Source organism: Lepidochelys olivacea, assembly GCF_965140295.1.
Source record: "Lepidochelys olivacea isolate rLepOli2 genome assembly, chromosome: 8".
Classification (NCBI taxonomy): Eukaryota; Metazoa; Chordata; order Testudines; family Cheloniidae; genus Lepidochelys; species Lepidochelys olivacea.
The window spans coordinates 66,585,693-66,607,030 of record NC_140418.1 but is presented as its reverse complement, the minus strand read 5'-3'; the positions used below and the strand labels follow the sequence as shown (position 1 = coordinate 66,607,030).

The 21,338-nt window shown below is 40.1% G+C and overlaps 1 protein-coding gene across 5 annotated transcripts in view; it reads right to left on the bottom strand.

Moving 5' to 3' along the window:
- Window positions 1-4,789: 4,789 nt before the first annotated feature.
- Window positions 4,790-21,338, bottom strand: part of HENMT1 (HEN methyltransferase 1) — a 28,176-nt gene continuing 11,627 nt past the window's right edge. For 4 of the 5 annotated variants that reach the window (XM_084636092.1, XM_084636094.1, XM_084636095.1 and 1 more), the window contains 5 exons: window positions 19,451-19,563; window positions 16,157-16,291; window positions 15,459-15,641; window positions 9,365-9,542; window positions 4,790-7,294 (listed from right to left, as the gene is read on the bottom strand). In XM_084636092.1, coding sequence (XP_084492218.1) covers window positions 6,860-7,294; window positions 9,365-9,542; window positions 15,459-15,641; window positions 16,157-16,291; window positions 19,451-19,563 — 1,044 coding nt within the window. In that variant the 3' untranslated portion in view covers window positions 4,790-6,859. The remainder of the gene's footprint in view (window positions 7,295-9,364; window positions 9,543-15,458; window positions 15,642-16,156; window positions 16,292-19,450; window positions 19,564-21,338) is intronic. The other variant, XM_084636096.1, reaches the window with a different exon arrangement.

Sequence of the window (21,338 nt, the reverse complement as noted above, 5' to 3'; positions counted from 1 at the left end):
CAATTAAGGTTGGTCCAAAGTGGAAGTTACAACTGTACGTACACTTGGTGACTACAAAAAAGATTGTTCTTACATTTGGAAACAGCAATGTCGTGTTCAGGGCTCACAACACCTCTTCCTTGCAGACAGATACATCAGAGAGTAAAGGAGAATACTGACTAACACTATGTGCTAGCACAAATTTACTCTTTTTGGGAAGGAAAATGTTTTCCCATTTAAATACACAGCTTCCAGGATATTAGACTTAGATTTCTGTGGCAGTACAGAACTAAAGCTAAGGATAAAGCATGATTTTTTCCATCCATTAGCAGATTCAAAGCAGGTGTAAACTGAGTTTGTAATAGATTTAAATTAATTAAAAATAGGAAGAGACCTATTTTATGATGGCGTAATACTTCCCACAGTGATTGTCATAATAGGAATACTGTTTAGCTCATATGGTGCCTTCAATCTATAGACCTCATAGCACTTTAATAAAAGGTAAAGATAATAAGAATACAGTATCAAGACAAACTGTTTTAGAGTCTAACATGTGAGTCCCAAACAATGACTGCTAAGAGAAGTGTGCCATCTCCTGGTCTATGACCGTGTCACATGACTGAAATTTTTATTCTGTACACTCTCCCCTTTGGCTTCCTAATTTATAGTATTAGGATTGACCTTTTGTATGGCCCTGATTTTAAATTGGTAAAGATAAGGTAAGTTGTCTAACTGCCTATATTTAAAACATCTAAAATCAAACTGTTTATTATGAAGAGTCCTGTTTATCATTACAGAAAATTCTGAGGGAAGGCTTTACTATACTAGAGAACTACACTAGTTTAATTTTAAAATTGCTCTACTTAAACCAGTACAAACCCCATAATGTAGATGTACCTGAATCAGTTTAACCTTTGCTTATTTCAGTTTAACTCAAAGCAGTAAGTTACCAACTTAAACTAAATTAATATAAGACTATGGCTGCACTCCGATGAGAGCTCTGTTGATTTAATTAATCCACCCCTAACGAAGCAGAGAAGCTAACTCCGGTCACAGCAGAGATAAGAAGCTACATCTTACACATCCTGGGTGTCAGTGAGAGCAGATGGACGGGATCAGGAAGATTAACAGCCTTGGGAGAAACTTTGCTGTTTTCTGGACGGGATGAAGGACAACACCATGAAGGTGTTGCCATCCTTTTGAAGAAGGGAGTGGAGCATTCCCTGCTTGAATGGAAATCCAGCAGCAGCAGACTTATGAGAGCCAGACTGAAAGGGAAACATAATATCACCCTGATTCAGTATTATGCTCCGACAAATGACAGTGACGAAGAAGTAAAGGACAAATTCTACCTTACATTACAGGTGGAGTTAGAGAGAGTACCACGCCACAATCTAAGTATTGTCATGGGAGACCGAATGCCAAGATTGGTAAGGACAACACAAACAACAACAGAGCAGTGGGAAGACATGGGTGTGGCACTATGATGAAAATGGAGAAAGGCTTGTTGATTTCTGTAATATGAATGACCTAGTCATCCGGGGAACCCTATTTGAAATAGTGAAATTCACAAGCTGACATGGTGTTCTCCAAAAGGCAAAAATAAGAACCAGATTGACCATATCGTGACCAATGGCAAATGCTGAGGCTCACTGACAGATGTGAAAGTGAGAAGGGGTGCAGATGTTGGCAGCGACCACCACCTTGTGACAGTCTCCATCAAGCTAAAACTGAGGAGTGTGTGTCCACCAAACAAGGGACATAGACATTATGATATTGACAAGCTAAAGTCCCTTGATGAAGAGGAGGGGAATGCATATGAGGAGAACAAGATATGGCACAAAGTAAAAGCAATTTATAAACAGAGCAGTGAAGCCTGTCTAGGCTACAAGACAAGGAAGGAGTAGATTACACCCAGCACCTGGAATGCCATAGAAACCAGAGGAGCTCTGAAGAAAGAAGTTTTAGACACAAAAGCCCAGAAGCTAAAGGACAAATACCACAAGCAGTATAGCAAGGCACACGGGGAGGTCAAACACCTTGTGAGAACGGACAAACTGCATTATGTTGATAATAAGGCAACTCAATCACAGGATGCAGCTGCTTGTAGTGAACAAGGAACCATCTACAAAATGATGCGGCTTATCAGTGGTAAATGGCAGACACCAACAAACACTCTCATCAAGAACAAACAAGGAGACCTACTAACAACAGAAAAAGAAATAGAAATACACTGGACAGAGCATTTCAAAGAATTGCTGAACCGAGAGCAACTTAAAGAGGAAGCAAACATCCAGAAGGCAGAAGATGATCTTGATATCCGCACAGACACGCCAACTAAGGAAGAGATCATTCAAGCCATCCTTAAAAAATGGGAAAGCTCCTGGCAAGAATAACTTGAATGCAGAATTGTTCAAGGTAAATCCTAAATTAGCAGCATCTATTCTGGCCCCTCTATTTACTTCAGCCTGGGAAAGGGAAAAAGTGCCAGATGTGTGGACCAATGGGGTTATAGTGAAGATACCAAAGACAGGAACTCTCAGTGATTGTAACAACTGGCATGGTATCACACTTTTATCTGTGACAAGCAAAGTATTGTGTAAGATCATAGTCCAGCGTGTATCTCAGGCAATTGACAGCGTTCTCAGAAAAGAGCAAGCTGGTTTTCGGAAAGGGCGTGGATGCCCAGACCAGATCTTCACTCTATGAAACATAATAGAACAGTTAGAATGGCAACGGCAACTCTACATAAATTTCATAGACTTTGAGAAGGCTTTTGATAGCATTCACAGTACCAGCCTATGGCACATTCTGCAGGCATATGGAATTCTTTTCCGTATAATCAACGTCATCAAAAGTTTCTATTTCAACTTTACATGCAGTGTTGATCAGTGAGCTCAGTTTTGAAGTCAAAACAAGAGTTCGTCAGGGGTATGCAATGTCTGCAATCCTCTTCAACGTTGCCATCAACTGGATAATGCAGAGTACAACAGAAGACATGCCAAGAGGCATTAAATGGACACTCTTCTCATCCCTTGAAGACATGGACTTCCCAGATGATGTCACTCTCCTATCACATACCAAACACCACATACAAGAAAAAAAAACTTGACTCAATGCATTCTGCCAGCAAATTGGACTGAAAATCAAGTGCAATAAGACCGATATCATGACCTTTAATAGTGCTTCACCATCACCAATACACATAGAGGATGTTCTCACCAATGTAGAAACATTCACGTACTTGGGCAGCACCATCAGCCAGGACGGTGGAACAAGCCAGGACATCCGGAACAAAATCAGTAAAGCCAGAAACACCTTCAGGAGTTTAAATATAATCTGGAAATCATCAAAATACAACATCAAAACCAAACTCAAGATTTATCAGAGCTGCGTGCTTTCAACACTACTTTATAGTGTAAAATGCTGGGGAATGAGAGAGTAGGACATGTCCAAACTGTCTTCATTCCATACAACCTGCGTCAGAAAAATTCTCTATCCTTTTGGCTTAGAACAATCTCAAACCAAGATCTATTGACACAGTGCAGCCAAGAGGATCTGAGCACCATCATTGCCAGGAGGCGTTGGGGATGGATCAGTCATGTGCTTCGGATGGAAACTGATTCCATCACCAGAGTAGCAATAAGATGGACACCTGAAGGTAAGCGAAAACGAGGCCGAAAACAAGATGAAGAGCTATGGAAGCCGAGCTGAAAAACGTGGGACACAGCTGGGAAACCACTGAAAGACTTACCAAAAACAGACAAGACTGAAGATGTTTCATCACTGCACTAAACGCCAGAGGCGTAATAGGATGTGATGATGATGAACGCGCAGCGGTAGCATTGTCGGAGGGAGAAGCTCTCTTGCCAACATAGCACAGTCCACACCTATGTTTACATCCGTGTAAACTAAGCTACCCACCTGAGTGATGTATTACACCCCAAAGTTACATAAGTGGTATTGCAGACATAGAGCCGTGGCTTAGGCTATCACTGATTTGCTGTAATAGCTTGGGCAAGTCACATGACTTCACCATGACTGAACACCTTTTTTACAAAGAAGCTTACCTATCTACCTACCTCACTGGGATTTATATGTCTTAACATTAATGAGGTAGTTTGAGGTCTTCCTATGAAAGGCACCACAGAAACACAAATTATTTATTCTTGGATTCTTTCTTCTCCCTTTAAGATGTTAACATCCAGTACTATTCCTAAAAGTCCAAGATTATAGAAGGAAAAACTAATCAATCCTGCTATGTGGAAGTGGAGTTTTTTGGAGGATATTATAAATACTTTGGGATAAAGGCAGCCAACCCAATATTCACACTGACCAATTTCCAACTGGGTTTACAGAACAAAATGTTAGGGGTCTGATCTTTCCAAGAAAAGTAATGGTATTTCTATGGGCACCCCTATAATTAGATGTAATATGACATCATATTCAAGGCAAATATTGTTCCAATTCTGCCAGAACCACCTGTTCCTTATTTTAAAATGACCAGGCCACAACGTACACTAAATAAAGAAATAACAAGAAAAAACAGATTGGGAAAGAAAGGAGGAAGGGGGGGGACGGGATAAAAAACCCTAACAGACATAGTGCCTTACACCTCTGAGTTGCAGGGATATTTTCAAAAAATGGCCAAGCTAATGGTTCTCAACTCTGCAGTAATTAAATAGTTAGGCTCATTATTAGCCAAAGAACAGTTTATTTACAAGCTTTGAATTTCATAAGTGTAACGTTTAAGGCATTTTACAAATTAACTGTACAGCCAAAAAAAAAACAAATGAAAAACCACTGAGGAAATAGTTCTAAATAGTTTTGATTACAAGTTAACATTTAGTAAGCATAGCTGTTTAACAGTGATAGAAAAATTCCACACAAAACAAAGTAAAAAGTATCAAGAACTCATAAAAGCATTTGGAGGGAGGTGGAACGCTTCAAAACATTAGTCTCTTTCAGAGCATTCGTCTCATCCTACTTAGATTCTGACCTACCCTCTGCTCTAAGTTACTGCCCCCCCTTTCTGTCTGGACTTTCACCATGAATGATTTGAGAGTTGAAGGAGGGCCAAAAGAGGCAAAAGCCTCTCTACCCACAGATTCTGAAGATGGAGCAAAGGCCATTCTCTGTCATCCTCTACGACACTAGTTAGCCTTTATACAGAACTGCTTTACATTTTTGTAAATATCTCACAAACATTAGGCCTGATCCTGCAGCATTTGCCCCCCCCAAATCTGCCAGTGACATCAATGGGAGCATCCAAGGAGTGAGGCCTGTTCACTAGTTAAATGCTAAAATGTTTCTCTCAATTATCAGATATTAACAAAAGAAAACCATGTGCCTTGACCTAGTCACATCAAAAATATTACTTATCTTAGACAAAGGATAAACTGAGGGGAAAATTTTGCAACATGTGTGAACATGCTATTCTTGTGCATACATAACAGTTTTAGTTCTTAGAGATTAATAGTCAGGGGTTTGTTTACTACACATTTATGTGTGTGATATATCCTTGCCTAAGGCAGGTCGGTCCACTCTTTCTAATAGAATCATCTCCTTGGCCTAAATCACACAGCTCCACTATCCCTGGTATTGCACAGCCTTCTATTTCTATTGAGAGTATTTAGGACTAGCATGTAGTTTTAGGGAACAATTACTTATTACTTTGAGGGTAATTTTTCCTTAAAGCAGATATTATATTTTATTAAAGATTTTTAAACGAGTCAGAGATATTTAACACAGAACTGTGGGAACACATTTTATTTAGTAGTACAGTACTTTTACATATTAATGCCTGCAACTTTCCCATCAGATTATTCTCATTGAACTTCTTCTGCCACCACTAACTAGCAGTACCATTTTTCCCATTAGCCTAGAAGAAGCATTTAACTTGCTCCAAGACTGACACTGTGCGCTGGGTTGCAATGACATCCATCAAAAGTGTTTTTTGTCAATAAACACCACCTAGAGGTGTGAGACTCATGTTAATGGGCATTGCACAGGTCCAGAGGAGGACATATCCCTATGTTTCCATGAAGTTATGTCCATGAGATCAGTCCTGTTACAGTAAGATGACCAAAAAAGGGAAGGAGAAAGAAAACATACAAGAACTGGTACAATAGCTATGTCCATCTCTCCATTAGTGGCTGATCCTACAGGAATATTTTTACTTCTGTATTTAGTCCAAATTTATGCTTTCTTCCCCCCTCTTCCCCGCATCCTGCTACATGTCTTCTACCTGCTGCTTTTATTTCTCTTCCAGCTACACTATACAGTGATCAATAAGATAGGCTTTCTGAATTTCCATTTTTCTTGTCTTTACATTCACCCTTACAAGCAAAAAAAAAAAGTAGATAAGTTTTACCAAAAATATTAACATTTTGGTCCTCCTTACCCAACAACTTGTTTTATAGCTGACATATGATATAATTAGAACTGTTGTCTAGGTTTTAGCATTGGAATCAATATGTGAAACCTATCTGCATCACCATTCACATGACTAGTCTTGGGGGACTCACTCACAGCTAGTGAAATCTGTATATATACACTCCCAACATACCTAAAAGAGTAATTATGATACTTGAGAGATAAATAAGGGGAAAGCAAACAAAACATGGCAAAATAAACTATTACCCTTCAATGGCAGTTGGATGCCTAACTGCTCCCTTTTGTGCCTTTGAAAATCTGCCCAATAATCCTTAAAGAGTTGTGCTGCTTTTAACAAGAGCCATATAGCAAAAATTCTACGTCCCGATGGAAATATTTAAAACTAAAAAAATATGAGTGCTGTAACTCTAGTCACTATATAGAAATAACATCAGCATGAATCTACTAAAAATGTTTTCTTTGTCACCACACTTTGAAGGATTTTCTAATTCTCTTGTTCTTCATTTTCATATTCGATAGTGACTATCACAGCAGAACCATCATTGCTCAGTGCTACTTTGCCAGCAATAAGCTTGCTTAACTTCTCAAAGGTGCCACAAAGTTGATTCACTTTGGGAATAGAAAAGATTTTTGCCAGAGGTATATAGACTGTGTTTTCATCAATGAATGGCTCCATGCTTCTCTCAGCAGCAAGTTTTTCAGTTTCAGCTAGAGAAAGGTTCTTTGAACACCTCATGAAATATTTACATGGCTGAAATTTGAGTTCCATCTCAAGGCCATCACTAGGCGCCTTACCCTCGGACTTGAAATCGCCCAGTAGTCTTCTTTTAATGATGTCTGCTCCAAAAATAACTTCACTGACCACTGCATTCTGCAGGTACTTTTCATCTTTAAGACTTGGGTACACTGCCTTGAAAACCTTTACAATGTGCAAAAACCCAAAATATTTAACTTTATGACAGGCCCAGAAGCAACATAAGTCTCTAAAACAAAGCACACAAACGTCACTGCCCAAAACAAAGGCCACTCAATAATTTGAACTATAGGGGTGGGCGGCATTGCTGAGTACTGTTTTGGATAAGAGCATGTGGGAGAGACAAGCAGAAGGCAGACAGTAACAGAGTTGGGCCTTGTCTACACGACAAAAAGGTCAGCTTTTGTCAACAAAACAGCGGCGGTACACACTGAAATGCTTCTTCCGCCAATGTAACTCACCTGCTATGCCGACTACTAAAACAACCTCAACAAGAGGCGTAGGGCTTATATCATTATAATGAGGGTGATGCAGTATCTGTGTAGCCACTGCATTCCTTACATCCACTGTTGGGTGTCATAATTGTCAATTTCATGACTCTGCTGGAGTCGTGAAATTGACAAGAAAGCTGGCTGCAAGCCAGGGTGCTACCCAGTCTCCACTCCAAGGCGGGCTGCCACCTAGACTCCCGGCTCGGTCTGCTGCCTGGGCTTCCCACTACCTGCTGGGAGCCCTACTGCCTCCCAGGGTCCAACTCCCTGTCAGGACCATGGCAGCTGACCAGATTCGAGGCACGGATCTCCCTGACACAGGCAAGAAGCTGTCTCCCGCTCCTGGAGGGGAGAGCTAAGGCGAGAAGTCCTAGGGGACAGCTGGGCTCCCGATGGGGAGCTGCATGGAGCCGAGAGCTTTGGCTCTCAGTCCCCAACACTGCCTCTCTTCAGTCGGTGGAAGCACTCCTGATGAGGACATGCACCACTGACAGAAGGAGGGTAGCGTGTACATTAGCCACCGCAGTAATTAATACGGTGGCTGTAAGTGGACCTAACATACGTTGACTTATCTTTGTACTGTAGACATAGCTTTAAAAAGGTCAGAAGACCAATACAGCCTGGATAAGCTGGGTAAGAGAGGCTTGGGGCTGTAAGCAAAGGAATTATCTCCTGGGTTTTTTTTTGATTCCTCCTGTGTTCAGTGAAATAGTACTTTGTTCATTCCTTGTAAATAAATAAAATTACATCAAAGATACCCAACTCCTTCATCAATTTCTCCTCCTAACAGCTATAACCTGAAAGACCCCAAATTTTTAGCGAGGGTAACACTATTTTCGTTAGGGTAAATTTACAAGGACACAAGATTGCCATCGGTCTAAAACTTGATACCCATTTTTCCCCATATATATTTGCTAATTCCATGGTGTTCTTCAAAGTACACATTCCCTCTTAAAAATGCTTAAACCTGTAAGTATCAATGCCAGTAGCCAACACCATTAGCAACCAAACAATAATAAACTAGTGAATACAATGGAAGAGAGTGTGTGTTGACAATGAAAGATTTTAGTTCTAAGGATTATATATAGTAAATTAAAATAACCACTTTTGTACAAATTGCTTTTCCACTATAAAAAAAATAAACTGATCAGCTCCATATCACAAAAAATAATGCTCAATCATTACATTAAACACTAGAGCCACCAAAGACAAGTTATTTCTACTTTGCTCTGCCCTCCTCCCCCAACTTTAGGAGTTGATACCTAGACCACTGTCAATTTTTAGGATTAAAATTTTGTTTACAAAGCACTTTAAAAATATTAACTACCTTTTGGAAGCTAATTTTCCAAGAAATCTTTATGTATTTTAAAATGTGGTTCTACTCTGAAAATTGTGAGGACAAAATTCACTTTTCCGTGTCATAACGTCAGCCTGAATGTTTGGTATTTTTAAAAACAATCACAGGCTTATTCTTTTCTCAATGCTCTTGAGTCTGAGCTGGTCTACACTGGGAACTTACATCAACACAGCTATGTCTCAGGACTGTGAACCCCTCCCGTTGGCATAGGCAGTATCTATGCGGAAGCACTGCAGCTGAGCCACTGTAGCATGTAGCAATAGTCAACTCTGGTATACACATAACCCTTATGATTCTGTCTCTCAAAACTGTCCCTTTTTGTTATTTATTGATCCCTATACAAAGTAAACTAAATGGATATGTAGAGGGAGAGCAGGAGATACTTACAGTTTTGTAAGCATGTTCTGTGTGTTTCTCAGAGTTAACAGTTTCACCACTCTTTGGATATTTTCTCACAAACACACCTATTTGGGTACAAAATCCAACATCCTCACTTCCAGGTGGTGGGGTCCCAAGTCCAGTAAATTCAACTGTATAATCATAGCGAGTAGCTGCATCTATTGCCCTAAGAAAAAATAATTTAATCTTATTACATTGAATAGTCATATTTTTAACGTGACGAAGAAATATGAACGACAGTGCAAGAAATAAGATCCTGATCCTGCTAGCTCTTATGCACTTGTTTAACTTCAGGAATATTTATTTCAGCTACTCATGTGCTCGAAGTTAGGCAATACATAAGCACTGGCAGGATCAGAGCCTTATTCTGTAGTACTGTGAAATAAGATTAAATCGAGGTAGGCAAACTATGGCCCTACAGCTCGTGGTTCCCTGTTCCCGGCCAATGGGAGCTGCGGGGGGAGCAGTGCCTGAAGGCAAGGGCAGCATGCGGAGCCCTCTGCCCGCCCCGCCCCACCCCAGGGGCCCCAGGGATGTGGCGCCGGCCAGTTCCGGGAGCGGCACGGGGCCAGGGCAGGCAGCCTGCCTGAGCCCCACTGCTGCCACCCAGAGCTGCTCAAGGTAAGTGGCGCTGGGCCGGAGCCCGCACTCCAACCCTCTGCCCTGAGCCTCCTGCCTCACCCCTCCTGCACCTCAACCCCCTGCCCTGAGCTCCCAGCCACCTGCCCTGAACCCCCTCCTGCACTCCACACCCCTCCCTGCACCCCAACCTCTTCCCTGAGCCCCCCCCGCACTCCGTCCTGCGCCCCAGACCCCTGCCCTGAGCCTCCTTGTACACCCCGCACCCCAACCCCTTGCCCTGAGCCCCTTCCTGTACACTGCACCCCCTCCCACACCCCGCACTACCTCCCACACCCCAACCCCCTGCCCCAGCCCTATATTTATGGCCCTGCATACAATTTTCCCACCCAGATGTAGCCCTTGGGCCAAAAAGTTCACCCACCCCCAGATTAAATTGTTATCGCTGTATTTTTAAATAAACCAAAATTCCTTTAATATTTCGCAAGCATCTGCTGGAAAATATACATATTCATTATTATACCCTCTCTCTGTCTTAATAGAGCAAACAGAATGAATAAAAATACAACAGCTTGTGTAATACATCAGCTTCTTGTACTTTGTCAAGTTTTCAGAATTTAATCACACTATTATCTTTTGAGACGAGTGCATTTAAAAAAGGCAATACTGGCTAAATGATAGAAATATATGCATGAATCTGGAAGTCTGCAGGCCCAGTATAGCTTTACTAGTATCTGAAAACCCATGCTGTTGCAGAGGTGTAATTTATGAAGTCAAAATGGTTGAGAACTTAAAATTTGGATGGTACCAGACCATGAATCCCAGTGATTACTGAACCTGGTGATATTCTAAACAAAAGAATCTTTAGAGTCATGCTGGCAGCTGCTTCCTTGCATCATACTTACTCAACATTCTAGGCTTCAGAGTGATGTTTGGGGTTAGAGTGTGCTGGTTATGTTGTGTGGGTGGTTGTGTTATACTGCAAAATTTGTATTTATTTGTGTAATGTAAATAAAGGGTGTGTGCTGTGGTGAGGGACTGTGTGTGTTTGGGGCTACTGTGTATGGTGGCTGTGTTTTTGTGTAGGTGGTTGCATTGATTTGTGTCTGGGGGAGATGTGCTGGGAGATCTGTGTTGATTTGCACATGCAGTGAACGAGGGATGTATGCTGCAGTGAGGAGCTGTGTGTGGTTAAGGTTATTGTGTGTGCTGGTTGTGTTGCTGGGTGGGTGGGTTTGAAAAACTGGCAGTTGGGTCATGTCTCCATCATCTGTGCAGTTTCCCTTATACAACCAATTAAACTTCTACATGCAATATAGCTGTATAGGAGGGGTGGTGATTTGTTTAGTTACCCTGATATCATAATGGTCTTCTAGGGACTCTTGGCATGGCACAGATACATGCCTTGCTGTCTAATAGATGTAATTTGTTAAGTCAAAATGGCTAAGAACTTAAAAACTGGACAGTAACAGGTTGCAAAACCAACCTGGCGATATTCTGAACAAAAAGAGAAGCATAGAATGGTAAGTCAGTGTGATGCAAAGAAAAAAGCTGCAAGCAGGCTTATAGCGGTTCCCATCACTTCTCACTGACTCTGCAGACATAGTAAGGCTTCAGAGTGGCAGTCTTGGAATCTTATTATACAGATGAGGAGAACGGAGGCATCTCAGGTCCATAACAGTGTGCATGGGGATCATATTAAGGTGAGAAAGAGATCTAAAAGGGCCACCTCTCTTCCTCTGCACTATTCCAAGAACCAATAGGTATGATAAAACTGGCAGACCTCAGAAGCAGCTCACTGGAGACAAAGCACCCAGCTGTAGAATTCTCTGCCACAGAAGATCAGGAATGCAAGATTCACACCACAAAATTTAAATATTTTCCTATATTTATTACACCAAATACAAGACAGATGTTGTGACATAAGAACTCCTCAATGCCAACTGGCAAGGGAGTTACAGGAGTATCCTAATTCTAGTATGTACATTCTGGTTTACCAAAAAAGGTCATCTGAGCCCTTAAATGAAAGCCAGGGTCACACGAGTCGTTAATATTGTTGTGAAATGTAGGTACAAATATTATGTAAGGAGTTATAGGTGTATACTGAAAATAGGTTCTTAGTGTCTGTAACACAGCAGAGGCGAACAGTTTTCCTGACAGAAAAGACGTTTATTCCTCTGTCTCTCTGTTGGCATGTAAATTAAGCACTGAAAGCTAACACAATGGAGGCACATTTACATACAAAATCAACAGAAAGATATGAAATGAACCACAAAGAGCACGCAATGCGGGGGAAGAGAACCTTATCTTGAACCACACTTCAAAGGTTTGCTGGACTATATTTGGGGAACAGAGAAGACACCTCACCTTCCTGCACTTAGGAAGTAAACAGGCAGTGTGTTTAGATTTATGAAAATAGGATCTTAACCATCCTTGACTGAAATACTTCAGAGGACATTTGGGGTGACAGGAGATTAGCCTGTTAAATTAAGTTTAGTCTCTAGAAAGCATGTTATGATTTTGTTTTATATGTAACCTTTTGCTTCCAATATCCTTACTATTTCTTGAATCTTGGGTCATAAACCTATCCTTGATTTCACTATAAATATATTAAACTAGGTGAAAAGAAAAGGAGTACTTGGGGCACCTTAGAGACTAACCAATTTATTTGAGCATAAGCTTTTGTGAGCTACAGCTCACTTCATGGAATGCATCCGATGAAGTGAGCTGCAGCTCACGAAAGCTTATGCTCAAATAAATTGGTTAGTCTCTAAGGTGCCACAAGTACTCCTTTTCTTTTTGCGAATACAGACTAACACAGCTGCTATTCTGAAACCCATTAAACTAGGTGCTGATCCTGAGTTGAATCCTACAAGTTGCTGTGTATACTGTTTCCTTGGGGACAGCAGACCTAGTATTTCTGTGAATGTTCAGTGGATAAGGGGCTGGTACTACAGGGGAATGCTTCAAAGGGATTCCGGACTGAGTCACACCTATTATTAACCTGTAAGGCAAAGTAAGGCTGGCATACCCTGTTGGATCATATTAAAAAAGTTCTGTATTAAAATCACAAATGAGTTTGATTCCCCATAGTTTAAATTCCAGGCTATTACTAATTAAGAGGTCTCTTGGTTTTTGGTACTGTTTCTCTCCCTCTATGTGTGAAACTTGCAAGCTGCTAATTGTGTTAGAACATTCCAAGACAGAGTCTGTTCTCAAAGCAATCTTTGTAACAACAACTACTCACACAGAGAGAGGCTCAAAGCAATACTCTGTAACAATAGAAACAGCACCCAGAGACTCCCCGCCTTTTTGTTGTATTCATCTTGCTTTGTTAACAATTGTGATTAAAATAGAGATACAGGATGTATGTTGATGGATGCTTGGCGTGGATAATAACTGAATGATCAGGGAGGTGCCAGCCTAAGAATCCAGTGTCCATCGGCTGAAGAAGGCATCAAGTGGAAATAACCAGAGGACCCCCGGAGGGCAGACTGGAATCCACCCAACAGCCTCAAGAATGGGAGAACCAAAGAACACCACAACATCTGGCAGCACGGAGCCATCAGGAATGTGCCAAATCTGCTGATTGATTCAGCAACAGCATGATGAAGCAATTCCCATAGACTTGCATAGGAAGAAATTCCTATAAAAATGGACTCTAGAAAGTGAGAACTTTGGGGTCTGATTCTGCAAACCAACTTCCAGGAGCATCAGATGAGCATCTGACAAGGCCCTGCTCCCTCCTCATGTCCAGGCCACCTAGCCAGTGGCTTGGCATGAGCAACTCTAAGGCTGGTAACTATGATAACAACCTTGCAGAACCTGAGTGTGTGTGTGTGTGTATGAATGAATGTGTGAATAAATATGAAATTGAATAGAATGTTATAGCTATAACTAACTGCTTACTATGATTCTTTCTGTATTCACAATAAATGTGGCATTTTGCCATTTCCCCTTTAAAAAGATCCTGCTGGTTTTTACTTTTTATTGGTATAACAACCCCAGAAGAGAGAGCATGTGTGACTAACAGGCTGGTACTGTCAAGCAGATGATATCCAGTTAAACATAAGCAAGCCTCCCTCTCACTGGAGGCGAGGGTAACAAGAAGAAAAGGAGTACTTTTGGCACCTTAGAGACTAACCAATTTATTTGAGCATAAGCTTTCGTGAGCTACAGCTCACTTCATCAGATGCATACTGTGGAAAGTGTAGAAGATCTTTTTATACACACAAAGCATGAAAAAATACCCCCCCACCCCACTCTCCTGCTGGTAATAGCTTATCTAAAGTGACCACTTTCCTTACAATGTGTATGATAATCAAGGTGGGCCATTTCCAGCACAAATCCAGGGTTTAACAAGAACGTCTGGGGGGGGAGGGGTAGGAAAAAACAAGGGGAAATAGGTTACCTTGCATAATGACTTAGCCACTCCCAGTCTCTATTCAAGCCTAAGTTAATTGTATCCAATTTGCAAATGAATTCCAATTCAGCAGTCTCTCGCTGGAGTCTGGATTTGAACTTTTTTTGTTGTAATATCACAACTTTCATGTCTGTAATCGCGTGACCAGAGAGATTGAAGTGTTCTCTGACTGGTTTATGAAGGTTATAATTCTTGACATCTGATTTGTGTCCATTTATTCTTTTACGTAGAGACTGTCCAATTTGACCAATGTACATGGCAGAGGGGCATTGCTGGCACATCATGGCATATATCACATTGGTGGATGTGCAGGTGAACGAGCCTCTGATAGTGTGGCTGATGTGATTAGGCCCTCTGATGGTGTCCCCTGAATAGATATGTGGGCACAGTTGGCAACGGGCTTTGTTGCAAGGATAGGTTCCTGGGCTAGTGGTTCTGTTGTGTGGTATGTGGTTGCTGGTGAGTATTCGCTTCAGGTTGGGGGGCTGTCTGTAGGTGCAGTGAAACTTTGTCCTTACCGAACGCGATGAAATGGGGGAGTTGCTGTTAGAGGGCTTATCCGTTCACCCTCTCAGTTCCCTGGTCCTTCTCACGTGAACAGAGAGCAGTAATACCCGAAACCCGAAGGTGCAAACAATTCAATGTTTATTGGGGTGAACTTCCAGCAAGAAATTATTCCAGTTTCCTTCCTCAGTGTCCCCCTTCCTAGCTCTGACGCCACAGAGCCTTGCCTGTGACCTTGTTCCCATTCCCTACCTTAGCAAAACATGATTCTAATTCCCCCCCATTCCTGATTGACTAAAGACTATATAGTAAAACTTGAGTTCTTATTAGTTATACCTTAACCAATCATTTTACTGTAACATGATTATCTAACCAATTATATCCCACCACCTTAATTGGTTTACACCCAACAAAATTAATTATACGGCAGGCAGAAACAATCACAGAACCAGACAGAGATTATACATACAAACAACCACCTTCACACATAAACTGTATTTATAAAGTAAATCTCTACCATTGCTTTTTACTGTTTTGAGTACAAATAATGTAATGTACAGTAACTAGCAAACTCACCAACTCTGAAATTGTGTTTGGTCCCATTCAAATTTATGGTCTGAATGTCTGAACAGTGTCACTCCTGGGAGCAAAGGATTAAATTCTGAGTTTGGAGTGCTGATTACAATCATGGCTGGAGCCATAAAACCAAATACCACTTCTGGAAACTTTTCCAGTTCTGCTGCTTCCAGGTGCTCTATTCTGAAAAAGATAGGATTACATGGGTCCTTGAAGTCTTACAGGGTCTTTTGACTTTCTCTACAATCAATTCAACTAAACTATGTATGTCCTAATATTTCAGTCATGTGGTTAAAATTACACCACTGCTGCAAATAGAATAAATATAAGTTGTCCAAGGGGATTCTTTACTATTTTTCACAATCTCTCCCTCTTTCATACTTTTTTTCACGCTTCCATCGACACACATTGCCCAAAGTTCCAAATATGATTACCTTCACACATTAGAAAGGTCAGCCACATCCCGCTAATCTTCCATTTGAATTATGAAAGTGTTAAATGTACAGGATTGAACAAGTTTGCTAAGAGTAAAGGCTTTGAACTCTAATTTCAACCCTCCTGACCTCAATGAGTCTTGCCACATTACAAAGTACGATGCAAAGGAAAAACAGAATGAAACATGGAATTCTGCTCTATGAATATTTATATTTACTATGTGTTTGATAAGAAAAATTGGAGAACATAAGCTTAATACTCACAATTCAATGCATGTTACCAAGTCAAAACCAAGCATGCAAGAATCTTTATGAGCAACTGAGCCATGATGCAGGGTCACAGTTAGAGATCTTTCACTTGGTTGCAGGTAATCAGCAGGAAGGGGAGACAACATATGCCTAGGAAAACATTCAAAATTAAACAATTGTTGACCTAAAAACTCTATATCCTTATATAGCCTATTAGCTTGGCTTTGTGAGCAAGTGTACCCATTGCTATGTAGTTGTGCTAAGAGGAGAAAAATGCCAGCTTGCTAGAAATTATTACCTCAAGAATTGTTAAATAAGAATAAATATTGTTAGCAATATTCTTCACTAACCCCAACAAGTACCAGATATTTAGGTTAGCAAAATACAGTAAGTAAATAACAGATGTTTGATCATACAGTTGGAGAGTTATTGGAAAGTTTGTAAATATGCTAAAAATAAGTCTGTCTGTGAAAAAGAGGAAATTAAAAAAATGAAACTGTAAACAATTCCTGTATAAAATATGCCAAGTTGTAAGCAAAATTAGAACCAGACAAATAGGTCAAGCTAATCATCAGGCTGCAAAGAGCAGTTCTCACAGACTTGACAATAACCAATTTATCTGAGCATAAGCTTTCGTGAGCTACAGCTCACTTCATTGGAAGCATACTGTGGAAACTGAAGAAGACATTATATACACAGAGACCATGAAACAATACCTCCTCCCACCCCACTCTCCTGCTGGTAATAGCTTATCTAAAGTGATATTAGTTTCTGCAGTTTCCACAGTATGCATCCGATGAAGTGAGCTGTAGCTCACGAAAGCTTATGCTCAAATAAATTGGTTAGTCTCTAAGGTGCCACAAGTACTCCTTTTCTTTTTGCGAATACAGACTAACACGGCTGTTACTCTGAGACTTGACAATGTACCTTTCTGTTATGCTCTAACAAATTATTTAATAAAATCAAAGTGACTACTCTGAGGTTTTTTTAAGTACTGAGTAAATTGGAACCTCACTCAATTTGCAACACAATACAAGAAGAATCTGGTTGGGACAAGATTCTTGTCCTTAGTCTGTCCTTAATAAGGGCCTCCTGTAAGAAGCTGTACATGCTTAACTCCTGTTTATTTCAATGGGAGTTGAGCATGTTCAGCAACAAACAGGTACAGGAACATGCAAGACAAAAGAATAAGTACGCATTTGTAATTGTTTGGTGCTGAACAATTAATATGACTCAATCTTCCTAAAAAACATTAAAGTTAACTTTTTACCGAGGATAAGTACCTCTTAACAGACAAAACAGTTTTCAGTACAGTTCTGAAGTCTTTAATTAAGACTTAAGATTAAATTTAATTTAATCATCCAGGAGATGATTTTTGAGGTTCTCCTGGATAGTTGCTTAAGATGGGAATCACTGTGGTCCCTTACATAGAAAAATATCAATAAATCAATAATCTTCTGAGTATGTCAATAGACACCCAAGTCTTAAAGGAAGCAAACAAAAGAAAAACCTACTATATAAAGACTAAAGTTAATTGAAATCTATAAATAAGCACACAGGCTGAGGCTCCATCTTTAAATTATGATAATGTTTAAAATCTGAGAGACCAACAATAAGTCCCCGACTGGAAAAAAAATCAGCTTAGATGTTTCGCCTCAATGATTTTAAACCCAAAACTTATTTATACTTTGTTTTTCTTTTGAAATTATGAAGATTCTACATACATTGTTCCTTATAACCCAATCACTGAAGCCTGGAGATATTAAAAAGATTAAAACATAACCAAAATGTCCTGTGTGGACTGCACAGAACAATGGGGATTTGACAAATGGGCACTGGTTGCTGCAGTAGTTGACTGATACAGGAAAAAATGGCAGATGAACCCTCAGCTTCACAACTACACAGAAAAAGTAACATTTAAGTTAAATTTGGAGCCTGAAACCTTGACTGTAATAAAGCCTCAACTAAGAACTGATACAGAATAAAAATTAAAAAAAAAATCTGAGCTCTTTTATGGGCCTGACCTTAAAGGGTCTTTCACCATGTATACTGCAGAAGAGGACCCCTGGGCCAAATCTCAACCTTGAAGAGAAGACTACAGCACTGTACTCTCCTGATTGGTGATAAAGTTCACACCAAACCTATTCAAGTGTGGGGGAAGGAAGCTAGCTTTGTTTCCAACTAATATACTGTCTTTGAAGTTCTTTCTGTGTTAACCTGTCATATTTCTTGTGAATTGATGTGACATTAAAAAAAAATGGCCAAAAAAAGCTTGTGATTTCTTCCCTTCATCAAAGGCAGTTTGACCTGGACATAGGCAGAACCCAGTAATTGAAAAATGAAAGTATGTGGTGTGTTTTTGGAATCTACGAAGTGCCTCTTATTGTCCGGAAGGAGGAATTGGACTTCAGCAATAGTCCTCCAAGGTTGCAAAAATCCAACTTTGCTGCCAGATATCTTTGAAGATAAGAGATGCTATTGTCAGCTCTGATAGCAATAGAGTTCCAGAAACATAGCAAACTGAGATGCTTACAAAAACCAAACCAAAATTTAAAAAAATCCTTATAATTTCCAATAAGAAAGTTACTATGAATGCATATTAACCTCCTTTCAAAACAAAATAACTAAAATAAATTGGTTATTGAAGACATTTGTAAATTTCCTTTTAAACATTTTGTTTATACATTATAAAACAACATATACAGTAATAAAAAAATAAATATAAAGCTCCTTCACCCCAGGTAAATAACAACCACCACGAAAACTTGTGTGTGGTACAATCTATATCCTGCAGCTATCACTGGAGCAATGGTACTTTCAACTTCAACTTCTCTGTTCAGGAAACAGAGCTTTTTCACCAACCGGTGCATAAATTTGGAACTCAGTCCTGAAAGAGCTCACATAACCACAAACCCCAGTGCCTTCTCAGCAAAATACAAAACCCAATTCTCTAACCTCACCTTCCCACAATAAAAACAAAAACAACAAAGTCTAATCCATATTGATTGGAAGGAAAAGAGAGCAAAATACAACTTATGCAACTGTCAATTTTGGGAAGTGCTCAGCTAACCGTAGTGATGGGTGCCACATAAAAACAAACAGATTTGATGCCAACAACAGCATGTGGCATACCAGTAGTTTTACAAAACCACCATACCAATTCCCAATATACTCAATCTTTACATACCAAATAGTTCTCAACTTTACATTATCTTTATGCTGAATCTCTTCACAACTACCGCTGCAACATGCTGTTAGGCGGAACCAAATACTGAATTATTAAGAAAAATAATGCAAAAAGCATCTTACATTTTCTCCTTCATCACATTTTCCCTGATATCTAGCCCGGCTAGCACCTCAATGCATTTGCAGAATTTCAGCATCCAGAGTAGTGTACAGTCAGCACATCCCAAGTCTGCAACCTATAAAGTAGGTTTGAAAACAATGGCATCTTAATACCCCATATTCTTAAGTTATTTGTGTGACTCACAAAATATGTTCTGCATTGATATTAAACAAACTTTTTATGAAATAGGAATTAAATGCATGGCATTTCTATGAAATTTTATAATTTAGTTTTACAAGCGGTACATGAATTGAAAAGATTCTTTACAAAGAAGGACATTTAGGCCCCAGTCCTGCAAGCTGTTCTACACAGGTTGGCCTTTATGCAGTTAATAGGGCTCCACATGAGCATAAGGGTTCACTCACATGCAATAGTTTAGATCCTGAGCCAGCAAAGACTTACACACATGCTCATAGGTGCTGCAACTGGGGGTGCTGCTGCACCCCCTGTCCTGAAGTAGTAATAACAACCCAAATATATGGTTTCAGCCTTCAGTAGCCCCACTATAAAAATGGTTCCCGCACCACCGCACATGCTCAACTCTTCTCAATGAATAGCTCCATTTTTTTCACTGGGATTACTCACAATGCATAAAGTCAAGAACCTGCCCAGCACCATCCAGATAGCTAGGCAGGGCCCTATCAACAATGAATTAGTAGGCTTTATCCAGCTTTTTTTTTTTTTTTTGGGGGGGGGGGGGCATCCACTGTAATCTCAAGGACAGGATGAGCATGCAAACTAAACAATACTCTACACCCAATACTCCGTTCAGATCAGGATTGAAGCCCACTGAAGCTCAGCTGATGTGGGGAAGCCTAAACTGTTTCTACTCAGGCTAAATCTGACCTGTTGATGAACAGAGAACTCCAGTTTTTACACTAAATTAATTTATCAAATAAATAAATAAATAAATAAAATTTTGTATTGCCAAGCCAGAAGCATTAAAGTTTTATAGATACAGATGCAACAGAGCTACTGAACAGATCCTGTTCAAAACCAGATCAAAATGTCATGATCTCATACAGTGGAACAGAAAAGTGCTTTATAAAGCAATAAATTAGCTATTGGTAATGTGAATACATAAGAAACACAAATGTCATTATACAACTGCCAAAAGCTCACATATTCCCTGAGACATTAAAACCTGTGTCACAGAGACCCAATGTTGGGGAGAACATGGAGATTAACCCTAGATCCCTACACTTTTTTTATTTCAAAATTTAGAAAATTAAAAAGGTTAGCACTTTTCATTTTTCATCTTCAAATCTTTTTAAAACAGTAAGTGCCTTGGCATCTTCAATTTCCAGTGGAAAAAAAACAGGATTCTCTTTTATTTTTGCGCAGATGATTGCATACTAACACTATCCCAGATTTTTAATGTCTTTCTTTTGTGTAAGTGTGCATTTTTGCTTGGCTGAGAGAGAGGAGCCTGGCACTATATTGGCACTACAAAACAGAGAGACTGAAAGATGTCTAGGGCTTGTCTTCATTGCAACAGTTAGCTTAAGTGAGAACAACCACTCCGCTAAGCAACACTGTACATAGTTACACATTGCATAATTTTGATTAGGAGCACAGGGTACATCTACACTGCAGCTGGCAATGTGCCTCCCAATGCAAGGAGATTTAAGCATGCTAGCATGCTTAAAATAGCAGTATGGCCATTGCAACATGGGTGGCAGCTCAGGCTAACCATTCAAGCTTGGAGGAGCTTGGACTCAGGTGGCTACCCTAAGCTGCCATGTGTGCTGCAACATCCATCACATTTTTTTTTTAGCGTGCTAGCTTGAGCAAAGCTAGTGTGTGTCTTTCTACCCACTTTGGGAGTCATGTTTCCAATTGCACAGTAGA